The sequence below is a fragment of the Danio rerio genome, chromosome 16 (genome assembly GCF_049306965.1).
Source record: "Danio rerio strain Tuebingen ecotype United States chromosome 16, GRCz12tu, whole genome shotgun sequence".
Classification (NCBI taxonomy): Eukaryota; Metazoa; Chordata; class Actinopteri; order Cypriniformes; family Danionidae; genus Danio; species Danio rerio.
In genome coordinates this window covers 42,739,940-42,755,862 of record NC_133191.1, presented here as the reverse complement: position 1 = coordinate 42,755,862, position 15,923 = coordinate 42,739,940, and the positions used below count along the sequence as shown (strand labels likewise).

Genomic DNA, 15,923 nt, shown 5'->3' with positions numbered 1-15,923 from the left:
GACAATCTTCCAGAAACACGCGTTTTTGGCATTTGTGACTCGTGAATATCGCTTAAAATGCTATTTGCTTTTCAATAAAAACACAACTATTCAATATCAAACCTCTGAAATCTTTATTTTGACCAGAGATAATAAAAGCGCTAAAGACAGGCCCCAATAGTGTTTCTTTACAAAAATATATATGTAAAATCTATACAGAGACAAACTGTTGATATGTTATGTGTGTTCTGCTTTAAGTTAAAACTAAGCATTTGCTTGCATCTCTCTAAAATGAAAGTAATTTTACCTGTCAAACGATTTGTAACAAAAAAAAAGTGTAAATGTAACTAATATTTAAAGCACTGCTGATGACATACTATACGACTGAAATTATACATGCTTGAAAAGGGTACAAGAAAAACAATGTCTAAATAAATCCACCATTCAATAAATAGCATGTTCTTCAAAATCTTAGTAATGAGGGTTTTACAAGGAAGAAAGCTAAATATTTGCATATGTACAGAGCAAAATAGTTGATGCCAGCCCTTAAAATATTATTAAGTGGAATGTGAATCATCAGCTGTTTACCTGGCAAACAGGAGATAATGCAAACCTACAAGAAGCCTGTGTGCTCTACTTCCATAACATTTCAATCGGTATTCATTCACATTTTAAAACCTGACAAAGTAAACGCAACTGATGATATAACTTGACAGAAAGACTGTTGGTAAACAATGGAAGATTTCACAAAGAAATGCAAGCAAGAACATGTTGCATACTTTTCAAAACACAAAACATAGAAATGCAAATCGTGATTTTAGTGTCTAAAAGAAAACAAATCTCTGTAAGATTTAAATTTAAACCATTGCTTGCAAGACTACATAGATGAATGCACGTTTATAAAACATACGTTTCTTTGCCAAGTAAATGCATAGTTTATCCCTTTAACATGTCTCTTCAAATGTCTCGCATCACTATTCTAGAAACATTTTGGGTCGAAGTAAAGCTCTACTGACAATTACAACAAAAAATACTTGTTCTATTTGAAAATGACTTATTAAAAAACAAAAGTATAATCATTGTTTTAAAATACACAACATCAGTACAAATGACTTGTAAGCCCAATCAATCAATGCACAATTCTCTGAAACTGTATAAACTACTTCCATGAGTGAACCGAATTAGTAAAATATGTAATGGGATAATCTTGGATGGACAACATGAGGATACTATTCTAAGATGGATGATAATATAAATATCCATTATAGTATAATAACAGTCCCAAATTCTTTTTTAAAGCATAGACTTAAAACTTGATTCCCGGAGGGCCGCAGCTCTGCACAGTTTTGTTCCAGCCCTAATCAAACTCAGCTGATCCAACTAATCAAAGTGTACAAGACTACTAGACACTATTCAGCAGGTGTGAGTAAATCCTGCAGAGCTGTGGCCCTTCAGGAATAGAGTTTGAGACCACTGCTCTAAAGCATAGTTTCCACTACATCTATGTCATTCATCATAGCTCTGATGGACATATATGGTAGTTGCTGAAAGCCAGTGATTTTAATAGATTAGAAAGTTTTGAATATAATTTTTCTTATTACACTTTCTCCTGCACCATTCCCTGCCATTTATAAAGCTGGGGGAAGAGCATAGAGTTCTTATGTAACAACTCTGACTTAAGTTGATCTGAAATAAGACAAACAAGTAGGATGGCTTGGTTCATTTTACACGGATAACTTTAGTTTTGGGGTGAGATGCTATTTTAAAGAGACTCAAATTAAAATGGCATTTAATCAATTTCAAGTTGCTTGAAACATGGCTGAACTCCAAGTAGATCAAAGCATTTGTACCACCAGTTTCTGGTCCCCACCAACTTCCAAAATGTTGTTTTAATACTTTTGGGGTCACGGCAACTTCTTGGTTATCCACATTCCTCGATTTTCTATTACAAAACCTAGGGCTGGGCGATTTGGCCTAAAATCTAAATCTGGATTAATTGAACATTGTAACTTGATATGGTTAATTATTGTATTTATTTAATTATTTATTTTATACCCTTATAGTTCACTGACAAATTTTATTCAGTAAATATGTTCACATATTACAAGTGAGAGATTTCTGTGAGGTGTATTTTAAATATTTTTAATTTATTTCTGTCCATGTTTTGATTCTCGATTGGCCTCACGCAATCAAGTGATGCTATTTCACAGGTGAGAGTTCACCAAGTTTGAACTTTCCAATGCAGCGAACTGTGAAACTTGTCACACGAGCTTGAGTTTCCGATCTGATGCATTCGCGATTTCGCGGGTTTATGAATGAAAGTCTATGTGGAGAAAAGAACAGTGTGACTGCAGCCTTAACAGAGTGGGGTTACGTGACTCCACATGCGGTAGCGACAGTAATTGAACAAACAACCTGGAAAAATTAGATTGATTATAGATTATGAATGTCGATTTCGATTACTTTTCAATAAATCACCCACCCAACAAAACCATCTTTTGTGTTGCAGAAAAATAAATTGCATACCGTTTTTTTTTGTGAGCAAACATTAAATTGCAAACCGTTTTGTGAGTAAATATGTAAATTTACTTACAATTTAAGTTTCCTCATGTGGTTTCAACCCTTTGCGAGTTAACTTTTTCCACTAAACGAAGAAATGGAAAAATGTTGGATACTGGTAGCTATTGCCATCTATAGTAGTACAACATTCTATAAAAGTCAATAGCTACAGGTTTCCAGATTTTTTTTCTCTCTCTTCTAAATGTCTTTTCTGTTAATCAGAAGAAACTCAACTATGTTTGGAACAAGTGAAGGGTTAGTAAATGTTTACAATTTACATTTTTTGGTGAAAGTGAAGGACTCTGGTTCGAGCTTTGGTTGGGTCAGTTGGTGTTTCTGTGTGGAGTCTGCATGTTCTCCCTGTGTTCGCACGAGTTTTCTCCGGGTGCTCCGGTTTCCTCCACAAGTCCAAAGACATGCGGTACAGGTGAATTGGGTAAGCTAAATTGTCCATAGTGTATGTGTGTGCATGAGTGTGTATGGGTGTTTCCCAGTGATGGGCTGCAGCTGCAAGGGCATCCGCTGTGTAAATTATATGCTAGATAAGTTGCCAGTTCATTCCGCTGTGGCGACCCCTGATTAATAAAGGGACTAAACGAAAAGAAAATGGATGAATGAATTTTTTGGTGATCTTTAAATGCTTGCATACTATCATTAGAGTTGTATAATTTGACTTGATTAGTATTATTTCATCCTCTGCGTAAAACATATGCTGAATAAGTTGGCGGTTGATTCCGCTGTGGCGACCCCAGATTAATAAAGGGACTGAGCCAAAGGATAATGAATAATATTATTTCTAAAACCTACATGACTGCTGTACATTAAAGGGACATGCTTCATCTTCATATTCTTCCAATCTGAGCAGCTCAGCATTATTGTGGCCACCTAAATATTATTAATGCTACGACTTTTTTGTAGAGGTTTTTACAAAAACTGAACGCTAGGAGTAAAAAAAGGATAAAAACAAAAGCTTATGATGTACAATAAATAAATACAATATGACACTTCAGGCACACAGACTAAAAGAGTGTTTGTAATTCCTGAGTGTTTGAGTCTTTGGGTTCACCGTTACGGCGTGTCCTCAGAAATGGCTGTGATATCTGTCGACTCCACTAATGTCACAGTTTCTCCTGTTGTTGAATCCAGAGGTTCCTCTTTAATGATGATGGTGCCTTCTGGCAACATGACAACTTCCTCTTCACCAACTACCTCCTCCTCTTCTTCCTCTTCTTGGAGTACTACTTCCTCTTGGGGCTCTGTGCCGTTGGTCTGTCCATTGGCAATGGCTTCTAGTTTCAGCCTGTACTGCTCAGCTTCCTGTTCCTTCCGCATTAACTGCTGTCGGTACTCCTGCGCTTTTCTGTTTGCTTCTTTTAGCTGCTGTTCCAGTACTTCTCGACTGTCCTTCTCATCGGGCTCCTGTAGAAAACCCCAAACAGTCAGACCTGTTTTGCTGTCGCATTCTAAACAAGTACAATTTCAATAGAAATCTCTGCAGGTCAGACCTTATGCTTGACATCTGTGTGGTTCATCGTTGATTCAAATTTCCGCTTTCGTGATGGAACTGGTTTGGGCTCCTCAGTTACGATTTCTTCTGCAATCTGACCTGCTGGCACTGCAACCACTAAATGTACAGACATGCCAGGTTTTAAAGAGGTCATGAATTGAGAAATTAAAGTACATTTATTTTCAAATATATTATATTAATATATTTTATATTATCTAATGTAAAAACAGCTTATAATGAAGCCAGTCTGCCAAAATAACGCCTCTTTGTTACATAAGTTTGTTTAAACCCAAACTCTGCAGATCAAAATTCACTTCTACATTACTGACTGTTTATCTCTGCACACTGATTCACGGTACAGTAGGTGAAGAGAGAGGCAAACAAAAGTCCACAAAACCAAAACAATAAACATGGTAAAGATAACAAGATGCCCTGGGGCCTCATGTATCAACGCTGCGTACGCATAAAAACTTTGCGTACGCCAGGTTTCACGCTCAGAATCGCTCACTTTGGATTTACTAACGATGAACTGAACGTGGGAATGTGCGCAGCTCCACGGCAGCTTTATGGCTGGCGTACGCACATTTTTTGTGCGTGTCTGTTTTATTTCCATTGGCGACTCCTAGAGGCAGTTGTGTTAAATTCCTCTCTACAAAGTGTCTTTAAGCCTTGCAATGGCAGCTGTATGAGACGGGTTCATCTAGCAGGTATATAAGGGTTCCATACCATACAGTTGACCAGCTAAACATTAAAGCGCAATTTGCAGCGGTCGCCTGTTTTCCCATTGTAATCTGAGCGATCTACCGCACGCACATTGCTATAAAGACACTATCTGAAGATGAATTTGGATGCGTGAATCAGAAACATTTCCATTCAATAAATGTGCTAATAAAATATGATGCACAGACTTATTATTGATTCCTACTTGTCTTTCTCGTGATAAATAGTTGGCAAGATCAGATATGTAGCGGGGGAAAAAAGAAGAAAGAGTTCATCAGACGCTGGATTCGAACAGAGTTCATGCTCGAAGTGTCAAAACATGTTAACATGCATCTTACGAGCTGCGCCACTGACTGTTGAGGGTACTGCAACATTTTACACCTATAAATCACACAATTTCTTTTCTAATTCACTCAGTGCGATGTTCAGACCCAACTGTGTTAACCGCATCAGCTAAACTCTCCCACTCAATTTTTTTCTTTTGTTGTTAATTGCGGAGAACAAACGTGCAAATAACACCGCTTTTCTCCGGTCTACCTCTGAAAGGAGCACCAATTCACATTCTGTTCAAAGTTTCTCTTTTTGCTTGCTTTTGCCATTGCTTTTTCGTTGGGTTTTTCCATTAGCATAGTCATTTGCATATTCATACGGGGGATGAGGCAGGGAGGGGTTTTGTGCTCGTGCATGTTGCGCTCAGTTTCACGTTCATTCAGATGTTCAAAATAATATGCGTGAGATTCGGCGTACGCAGTGTTTCATACATCTGAATTTTTTTCTGCGTACGCACAAAGCTGTAAATGTGTGTAAATGTGTAAATGTTTTAGTATGATTTCCACGCAAGTCTTCGTACATGAGGCCCCTGGTCTTTGCATTTCATTCCAACAGATGGCAACTAGGGATGCTCAAAATAAATGATTAAGCGTATGCGTTAACCGAAAGGGTGCGTTTTTAACTGAATTACTGTATCGGTTAAACGATTTAAACTATTATTTTATTTATATTTTTAATGTTTGGCTAAAGTTTAGGCATAAGGGGCTGATCACAGCAAATGCGCTTTTATCCATTGAGAGGGGGATCTTTTGAATGAATAACTAATGGCTATGAGTGTTTTGCGCCCTGCGCGCCTCGCATCCTTTGAGGTGACAGCAGTGTTGAGCTTTCAAGACGTGAGTCTACAGAGACTTTTGAAGATTGAGGAGAGACTAGCGTTCGCTGTTTCAAGTTTTTCGGAGCTGTATTACTTTACAAATCTTGAATATTGTTTAATATTACAATTTTAAAAACATTGACAGCAACACTCGTGATCAATACGCAGCTGATTCAGTCATTTCCTAGTGACATAAAAAAAAGAGCACTGCACTTTTTTTCTTGTCAACAAAAAGGCAGTGTGGTGTACCTTGAGGTTTTGGAGCGTAAACACAGCAGCTGCGTGAAGATGCTCTGTTGTTCTGAATGCTGTCGTCCGCATGTTAAAATAAATCAGTATTTTAAAATGCAATATTTAATGTCACACAAAATAGACACATCAATCATTTTTTTAAATTAACAATTTAATATTAATTTGACCAGTTAACAGTTAATATTCGTTAATGAGCAGCGGTTGTTGGTTGGCAAAATTAACCAAAATGAGCATCCCTAATGGCAACCTTAGGAAAGAGTGGATTAACTTTATTTTTTTAAACAAGGTCAGAGACTAGGTCACTAAACTCTGTCCTTTTAAACTCTGTGTGAAATAAAAAAAAAAAGACAAAATGTTTATTTTGCTAGTGCACATTATTATTCTTTATATATAACTAATAAATGATAGAACTAAATAAATCTCCACTGTGTTACTGAACAATGCATCATCGATGACGTAAGCATGCTCAAGCTCGAAAGCAATTTGAGTGCAGGCTGTCAAGGGAGACAGGAAGGGGGACAAGCATGCTTCGGCCTGGTTCGAGGCAACTGTACACCGTGTGAGTGCACCCTTAATCTGTGCAAGATAATCCACAGGAAAAAAAATATATATATATTTTTTTTTTTGGTTATTTTCAAAATCTGACAATTTGCTTCTTATTCGAGTGGCAGTCCTTCTCCATTGACGCCAGTTTGTCAGCTTCAGCCACAATATTCTTAACCATGCCACTCTTAGCATTAGTTTGCTGCAAGGGAATGATGCACAAAAAGAAAGCCCCTACTCAATATTCCATTTGTTGGAAGTACATCAACATACTAAAATAAGTCTCTGCAGCTTCTGGTCATTTTGCCATGAATTAATTTTCAGAAAAGGCACAATTCAGCACGGAAATTTCATAAAGAAAATATGATGCTGTTTCACCTAAACTGGACCTGACAGTACTGTCACACCACAATACAAATGAATAATTATTTTTTTCACTATTGCTTTGTCTGTAATAATCGATTTTTTTAAATGTATTTATGTATCAAGTATTTATGCGTTTTTGTACACTAAATCACAGCAGTGTCCATCTTTAAGTGAGCATACACAGCTCTCCTTTTAGACTTTTAAACATTTTTAAATATGCAAATCTTTCTTTACACGCTTATTTCAGAGTCTACAATCCACTATTATCTGTGACAAAAACATGACAGAAACTAGCCTGTTACTTCTTCTAAATAGTTTTTTTTATCACAAATTTTTACATTTATAAGTGGATCTCAGAGACAACAGAACAAATTAGAAAAATTCATGTTCATGATTCTTTCAAATACTGCACCAAAGTCTTAATAGGTAAGTAGATTAGCATATACTCACTTTGCTGCCCCTGCATGGTGACAAAGAATTTATGTCCCAAGTTGCCAGGCTGCAGGTTTCCCTGTTGGTCGGTTACTATAGTGATAACTCTCTGGCCATCTTCCCCTACAAGATGCTGAATGGCAGAATCTACTGAATCAGCAGCTATCACACTCTCTGAAGCAGCTGGTTTAACAGGGGACAAATACACAAATCCAATTCAATTCAAATTATAAGTCAAACTTAATAGGATTGATAAATTGCAAATTGTTTTAATTACTTGTGTTTTAAGAGCTGTTTACAAAACCAAAATCTGAAAAACTACATTTTGTTCATTCATTTACATGTTAACATTGTTTTGGGGGACCTGAAAATGCAAATGTAAGCAAAATACTGTTATGGTATCCATATAATCTTTAAATAAAATGTATAATTTTCATGGGAAATTGATAAAGGATGAGTGTGACAGGAGGTAAATTCTCATATTACTGGCAAAAAAAAGAAAAAAATGTAATGAACCTCATACCTGTATTGGACTTAGCATTGCTGAGAACAATATCAGAAAGATTGACCACCCCAGAGGAGGAGATGATGAACTGAGGGCTGGAGGTGGCAGGCGACGTGCTGCTCAGGATAGTCCTCTCTGGATTCATGTTCACTTGATTCTGCATTCCCTCCTAGAATAATTATAATAATGCAAAATTATAAAGACATTCTGAGAGTCATCTTATTTATTTATTTATTTTTTACCTGTAGCAAGAGCATCAGATCAGTGTTTCCTCTGTCCACTGAAATGTTAAACGGAGTCTTATCAAACTTGCTGAGGGCGTGAGTATCTGCACCGTATTTGACCAACAGCTCCACGACTCCCCTGTGCCCATGTTCTGTGGCCCAGTGCAAGGCGGTCATTTTCAGCATGTCTTTGGCATTGATGTCTGCTCCGCTCTGTCCAAGATATGATCGACCAATTAACATGAGTCAGAAAGTCAATCAAATCTAATACTAATCTGAGATCATTTGATCTTACCTTAACCAGTAACTCAACAATGCTTGAGTGGCCCTCTGCTGCTGCCATGTGGAGTGGTGTGCGGTCAACTTTAGTGCGGGCATCTCTACTCACGCCAGCACGGAGAAGCACCTCAGCGGTCGAGTAGTGCCCATATTGTGCTGCTAAATGTAGCGGTGAGGTTCCCAGCTAAAATACAATAGCATTGTGAGTACTTTTATTCTAAAATTCTGATTCAGAAAAAAAATGTGCAGAAGTGAAAACTAAATTTTCTTATTCAATCATTTTCCTTTTATTGATTTTAACCAAAAAAAAAAAGCTTTAAAAACAGATGTTGTAAGCTAAGTGGCTGTTAAAGCAATTGTATATAATTTTGTTGTATTCAACAGTTTTTTTTTTTAACAGGAACATTTGTGAATGGGGGGAAAAGAAAATTCTACTAATGTAAAGTCATAGAACAAAAAAAAAAAATTATTTTTTCTTTCTAGCTCTGTCCTTGAAGCATCACTAATAATTGTACACAAAACACAGTGGAATGAACTACCAACTTATTCAGCATATTTTTATGCAGCGGATGGCCTTCTTGCTGCAACTCATCAATGGGGGAAACAAGACTATTTACTGATTACCTATATATTTAGCAATAAATATGAAACATATTGTTTCTATAGATAGGCCTGTCACGATAATCAATATAGCGACTTATCGTGCAATACTTGGAGACCTCAATAATTTTTGCCGTTGCAATATACATTTACAAATTCATAAATAATGTTAAAGCTATTTTACATTTATATTCTAACTCACTGCTGTCCAAGTTTATATTTGGACATTTACCTAATAGGAAATTTAATAGTATATACATATTAGGAAAATTACCTTTTTAAAATCAGATTATATAATCTAAATCAGTGTGTCTCAACTGGTGGGTCGCAGGAACATTTTCAGTGGGTTGCAGAGTGTGTGGTCAAAAAAACAACAAACGTTTAATTTTTTACTTATTTTGCTTATACCAGACTTTTATTTTGAAATGCGCGAGTGACAACTGCACCGTTTGACATGTGAAATTTCATTTAATTATAGCAACAAATATGTTGAAGTGCAAGTAGGACCCCGAATATGTAAAGTATGGATTTACACATATTGATGACAAAAAAGGCTCAAAACCTCATATACAAAACTCAGTGTGTCATATGAAGTGATGTGCTGTCACAAGAGCACATTTAGAAACCAAACATTTGTCGTTTTTACTTTGTAATATTTCTATATTTGAGACTAGGGTTGTAACGGTATGAATTTTTCACGGTATGATAATCGTCTAAAACAATACCACGGTTTGACGGTTTCGCGGTATACGGTATGTTACAAAATAATAGAACAGTGAAGCAAATTTGACTTTTTCCAAATAATATATTTTTAGTTACTATAAACAACACCACTTACAATGAACAAATAAAAATAAGAAAATAATAAATAATGTGTCAAAGTCCAAATAAAGTCCAAATAAACATGGTGCAAATCCTCAGTTAAAAATTGATATAAATATTTACTATACTATAAATAGTTACATAACGAAACTAGATTCAATATGGAACATCCTTAGGTTTTATGTGCCAGCATGGATATGGTTGTCTGTGGATTTGGATATGGTTGTCTGCAATGCAGACAAACAGCTGCACCTTCATTTGCGTCTTTTGAAAACAGCAAGAGCAGCAGTTTGTCTTTGCTGTGTCACTGTTTTGTCATGTTTCTGTGCTGCTGTGCATGCAAAACTTTTTTTTTTTTTGCGTTTTATTTAGCCGCGCATAAATGTATGCCTTTCTCTCATTCCGTGTTGTTCAAAAAGCTTGGTCCACAAACAAAAGCGAAACCTATGCTTATTGGTTGTGATATAGCGAGTTTGAACCAATCTGGGCATGGAGGAGGGATAATGCATCAATGTATCATGTCTGGTTTGTCCGGAGACACAGTGACGAGCGTTTCTTTGTCAAATCAGCGTTGTCAAATGTTGATGACGTAACCGCACTGATTCCGGAGCCTCTGAAAGTCCGCGAATGTTATGTGATACAGCACAGGAAAGCTGAGATTCTCTTCTTTATGCATCTTTAAACATCTTTGAATTGTATGAATCGGATCAGCAGATCAAAAGTTATTAAACATTTAAGAGCAATACTTATTTTTAGCCGCGAGCGGCTGTCTCTGCCTTTAAGGGTTAAAACCGTTGATATGCAATTGTTCATGGTATGATAATCGTGCACGTTCAAATCGTGGTAAACCGTCATACCGGTATATTGTTACAACCCTATTTGAGACATTTTGTTAAATGACAGCAATAAAATATTGTTTATTTGTAAGTCTTGCTGATTTTCTTATAATATGATATTTATCTGTCACTACTTGTGTATATTAACAAATAAATACAAATTAATTATGATTCCCAAAATTATATTATAGTTCAGGGGTGGCCAAACCTGTTCCTGGAGAGCCACCTTCCTGCAGATTTCAGTTGCAAGTTGCAACCCATATCAAACACACCTGAACCAATTGATTAGGACCTGAACACCACGTGATAATTACAGGCAGGTGTGTTAGATATGGGTTGCAACTGAAATCTACAGGAAGGTGGCTCTCCAGGAACAGGGTTGGCCACCCCTGTTATACTTTTTAAAAATTTGGTTCGCGGGTTGATGACCATGTAAAAATGTGCGTCCCATGGCAAAACCAGTTGAGAACTACTGATCTGAATAACCTTAAGAATAAGTATTTTAAAGTGTTTATAGGCATTATATAATCAGTGGCATAAAATGATCTCAAAATGACAATAATATCGCTTATCAACAATTTCTGTGACAATATATTGCACTACAAAAATTCTATTTCTAAAACCTATAGACAAAAACATCTTACAATAAAAAAAATGTTCATTTTTAATCAGATGAGTTTGTGTCATTCACATTTTTTCTTGATTGCAGTTCTTTACCTCATTAAAGCTGTGAAGAACCCTTGTTTTATTTAGTTTTAAGTCAAATTATCACATACTACTTTACCTCAAATCTATAATGCTTCAGTCTATAATGTTGTGATATACCTCAGAACTGGATGGTTTGGTTCATAGCTTATAAAGGACTTTTTTTGTTTTGCTTGCTTACTTCAAGGAGTTAAACTGATTTGAAAAAGTGAACGGGCAAATACAACTCACCCCAAAAAAGTGGATGGGATAATTTAACTCACCCAGTCTGTGGTAAACGGAGCTCCATTGGCCATAAGTGACCTCACTTCATCATCCTGTCCTTTGCGAGCTGCTTCCAACAAGCGCTTGCCCAAATCCACAAGTGACATCTAATGAGGATTGAGGCATCAAGAAAATAAAATAAAATAATAGCAACTTTTTAGTATTAAATTCATTTAATACACTTTTATCCAACTTACAAATAAGGATAAAAGAGACACTTCAGGTCACCAGAGAACAACGATATACATTTTACATTTAAATTATTCATTGTTTTATGTTTGTTTACATAAACTGGTTGTTTAACCAGATGTAGCATGTTTAAAAGATGCAAAGCAGGTAATAATTCTCCACGATTAACTTGTATGCAGACAATGTGGATATATTAGTCGTATGACTTCATCCCACAGGGAACAAATTATTTGAGTTTAAGGAAACGGATGTGTAACTGTTACATTAATGTAAGTTATGACACAATATATTATCAGAGTCACGACGGGAAATAGTCATCATTTTATAATATGGCAAGTTCCGGGGGAAGTTGATTTCATGCTGGACATTTCTACTAGCTAAACGATATTACGGAGAGGCTGAATGGATATTTTAACACACTATAAACAGGTTTAGCGTGAATTATATAACATTAGCGTTATAATTAAATGCAGTTCTAAACGGGTTAACGATGACTATTATTACCGCATTGTTTACCTGAAATATTTTCTAAATGTATTCAGCATATTTTACGAGGCATTAAACTGCAGACTGTACGTTATTAACCATAATGCGATAAATAATGATTTATTGTCAAAATGTATGCTCTTTAATAAGTTTTGAATAAGTTACGCTTAAGTTTTTAAGTTCGGAAACAGCTGCTCTTATTGTCCTGTGATCGTCTGCGGATACTTTATCGCTAAACCCGTGTAGAATCTGAAATTAAAATCTCGATTAAAGACAGTTCATCAAACTCCTGCAGTCAGTAAACAGAATAAAGCAAAACTTCTGCAGCTCACCTCGCCAGCTGGGCTTCCCGAAGACGGTTGCTGTGTTATAACACGTTAGATACGGAAAGGACCAGACGTATGCTTCGGTTGTTTAATGCGGTTAAGTGTTATACCATACTTTTCTATACTTTTTAAAAACAAAAATAATAAAGATGGGCTATTTTTCGTCAAAGATGGCGCACGAACGCAACCGGAAGTAGAAATATTTGATTGGTTCTTCGCTGGTTGTGTTGAGAAGTTGTGGCGTCTATAGCGCTCCCTACTGCATGAAAACTGTTTTTGAGCCTCAAGAAATTTGTTCACATACAGTTTTATTTCTTTTTTTTATAATATAAAATTTTATAATATATAATTTTTTATCCCATAGAGCAGGGATCCCCAAACGTGTTCCTGGAGGTCCGGTGTCCTGCAGATTTTAGCTCCAACCCTAATCAAACACACCTGAACAAGCTAACCAAGGTCTTACTAGGTATATGTTGGAGCAAAACCCTGCAGGGCACCGGACCTCCAAGACCGAGATTGGTGACCCCTGCCATAGAGTGTAAATATCTTTAAAAATATTCTAAAAGGTTATGTTATTGTCATGTATAGAAGATTGACTGTCTTCTGCAGTCAATAACTGTCTGGTTTAGCTCAGCTACCAAATCTGACCTCTGAAGACTAACGTTATGTCGAATAGTGAATCACTCCGAATTACTGGTACAACCCTCCCTACTCTCCAAGAACTGTACGCATCCAGAGCCTGTTTAAAAGTTACTTTCTTCACCAGTAAAGAGACTGAGACTATAACTCACTTTAATCCAAAACTTCTCTTTCACTCACAACATTGACAGTGCAACACTAAAAACAGTTTACCCCTTCAACAACACAGACATTATTAGTTCCTATTGTCACAGAGCCAACAGAAGGGCAGTCAAAAGCACCAGGACCCCTCACACCCAGCACACTGGCTGTTCGAACTTTTACCTTCTGGTCGACGCTACAGAGCATTGCGCACACACAACAGCCTGTAGAAACAGTTTCTTCCCTCAGGCAATCCATCTCATGAACACTGGATGATATAGTAATAGTGAGACAAACATTACTACTTGCTATACACTTTTTATACATGTATACACTTATTTATTAACATACTTTACATTCCATTTTGCACATAACAGCTGCACATATAACGTTGTAAATAGTAATATACCTACACTTGTCTGCTTTTTGTCCCGTCACTGTAATTGTTGCACTGTAGAAGCTCTGACACAAAATAAAGCTCTTTCTGATTCTGTATGGAATATTGTTTTGACATCGTAATATTTGATCATATTTAGTAGATAAAAACAGCATAAAAATAAATCTCTCATAACGTTTCTTTTTTAATACTTATAAAAATGTTTGCATTTAGAGCACATGTTTTTTCATTTATTCATTTATTTTCATGTCAGCTTAGTCCCTATATTAATCCGGGGTCGCCACAGCGGAATGAACCACCAACTTATCCAGCATGTTTTAAGCAGCAGATGCCCTACTAGCCACAGCCCATCTCTGGGAAACATCTACGCACTCATTCACACACACACTCATACACTACGGACAATTTAGACTACCCAATTCACCTGTAACACATCTTTGGATTGTGGGGGAAACCGTAGCACCCGGAGATAACCCACGCAAACGCAGGGAGAACATGCAAACTTCACACAGAAATGCCAACTGAGCCGAGGCTCGAACCAGCGACCCAGCGACCTTCTTGCAGTGAGGCGATAGCATTTCCTGCATGGTTTTTCATAAAATGGCAATTGCTCATACAAATGTTTTATTTGTTGAGGTTGAAAATCAGCACTACTCCACCAAATATTGATTTCCTAACATTATAAAGTTGAAGTATTTGTATTGTGTCATCTAAAGGTGATTCTAAACATGTTTATGAACACATTCTCTGTTATTTTTTTTTATGAAAAAAGCACCAAATGATAACTTGCTTTAAATTCAGAAAGAAATGTAAATCCAGAGAAACAGAATTGAATTTATAATTGTAGTAATATAAATTAAATAAAAAAATAGGAATTTAATTTGCACATACCTTTGCTTTTCATTAGATAATCAATAAATCAGATAAAGCAATATTTTACATGTTTTACCTTTACACCTGGCCCAGAAATTGTTATATTCGGGTATACTCTTGTTCTCTGCTGGATTATGATATGTCCATACAAAACACCATGATTTATGAAATGATTATTGCTAAGAGTGTCATAATAAAACTGTGGAAATCAGATTCTATTCTTCAATTTAAGACATGGTTAACTCATCTCACTCAAATATTCCACATGGAAAAAGTTTGATATTGAGTTATTGATCATCTTAAAGTTTTACATAAGTTTTACAATATGGCAACCATTTCTTGATCACCTGGACCAATACAATGCAGAATCTGTGCAGCATTCTGGGCAGCTTAATATGCTCACTACCCCTATATATTGACTGCCTCTTTGTATTTTTGTATGTATGTATTTTGTAATATATTTATGTATGTATTAATTTATTGTTGTTTTTTTTAATTGAGTTAATGAATGAGAGGTTAGGGGATGGACAATACATTACTGTTTACCTCTCAATATTGAATTTGTATAGTCATTTAAAAGGCCAATAAAAAGATTGAAATAAAAAAGCAATATTTAGCATCATTAAAAAAAAAACTATTTCTACAGACCATTTTAAAAATGCGATATCATTCATCCATAAACCGTTCCTGCTTGTCTTAAAACTTTTTCAGAACTTTAACAGAGACGACTATACCTAATGTTAACATGGCTGTCATTGTTTGAGTGGTTAAAGGTTACTCCCAAGATGTCCTCCCAATTTTCCAAAAATTATATTTTCCTTGTTTTATTAGGAGAAGATGTTAATATTAAATTTGTATTAAATAATATTCTAATTTTGGGGAAATGTTTTATTCATAAATGCAAGTGCCTTAAAACAAAACCACTGTTTTAATTTTCTAAATGGAGTTTTGGTTATACTGTAAATCTTTAAAGTTGCTACAATCAAAATGTGGAAGAAGACTGTTTAGTTTATTGAAAAAAAAATTAATAGAAGACCTGATGTAATCTTTCTTTCTTTCTTTCTTTCTTTCTTTCTTTCTTTCTTTCTTTCTTTCTTTCTTTCTTTCTTTCTTTCTTTCTTTCTTTCTTTTA

General features: G+C 35.8%; 2 protein-coding genes across 5 annotated transcripts in view; one reads left to right on the top strand and one right to left on the bottom strand.

Annotated features, from left to right (window-relative positions):
• Positions 1-15,923, top strand: part of cdc42se1 (CDC42 small effector 1) — a 47,538-nt gene that overhangs the window by 6,710 nt on the left and 24,905 nt on the right. The window lies entirely within an intron of this gene.
• gabpb2b (GA binding protein transcription factor subunit beta 2b) lies at positions 90-12,938 on the bottom strand. 4 transcript variants are annotated; one of them, XR_012391498.1, is made up of 9 exons: positions 12,748-12,938; positions 11,740-11,847; positions 8,530-8,697; positions 8,253-8,447; positions 8,029-8,179; positions 7,524-7,688; positions 6,162-6,220; positions 4,044-4,162; positions 90-3,957 (listed from the first exon to the last, which is right to left on the bottom strand). XR_012391498.1 is itself a non-coding variant. In XM_005158218.6 (8 exons), exons 2-8 carry the CDS (start codon positions 11,845-11,847, stop codon positions 3,607-3,609), a joined length of 1,257 nt encoding a protein of 418 aa, XP_005158275.1. In that variant the 5' UTR covers positions 12,748-12,938; the 3' UTR covers positions 90-3,606. The 4 variants fall into 4 exon arrangements, 2 of the variants coding, with proteins under 2 accessions (XP_005158275.1, NP_001070620.1); XR_012391499.1 differs by lacking the exon at positions 12,748-12,938 and adding an exon at positions 11,938-12,664; XM_005158218.6 differs by lacking the exon at positions 6,162-6,220.

Coding starts and splice junctions, on each gene's coding strand:
- gabpb2b (XM_005158218.6), bottom strand. CDS start 11,847: ATGTCACTTGTGGATTTGGGCAAGCGCTTGTTGGAAGCAGCTCGCAAA. Junction 4,163..7,523: donor CACCATGCAGGGGCAGCAAA/GTGAGTATATGC, acceptor CTGTACATTTAG/TGGTTGCAGTGCCAGCAGGT. Junction 3,958..4,043: donor ACACAGATGTCAAGCATAAG/GTCTGACCTGCA, acceptor GGTTTTCTACAG/GAGCCCGATGAGAAGGACAG.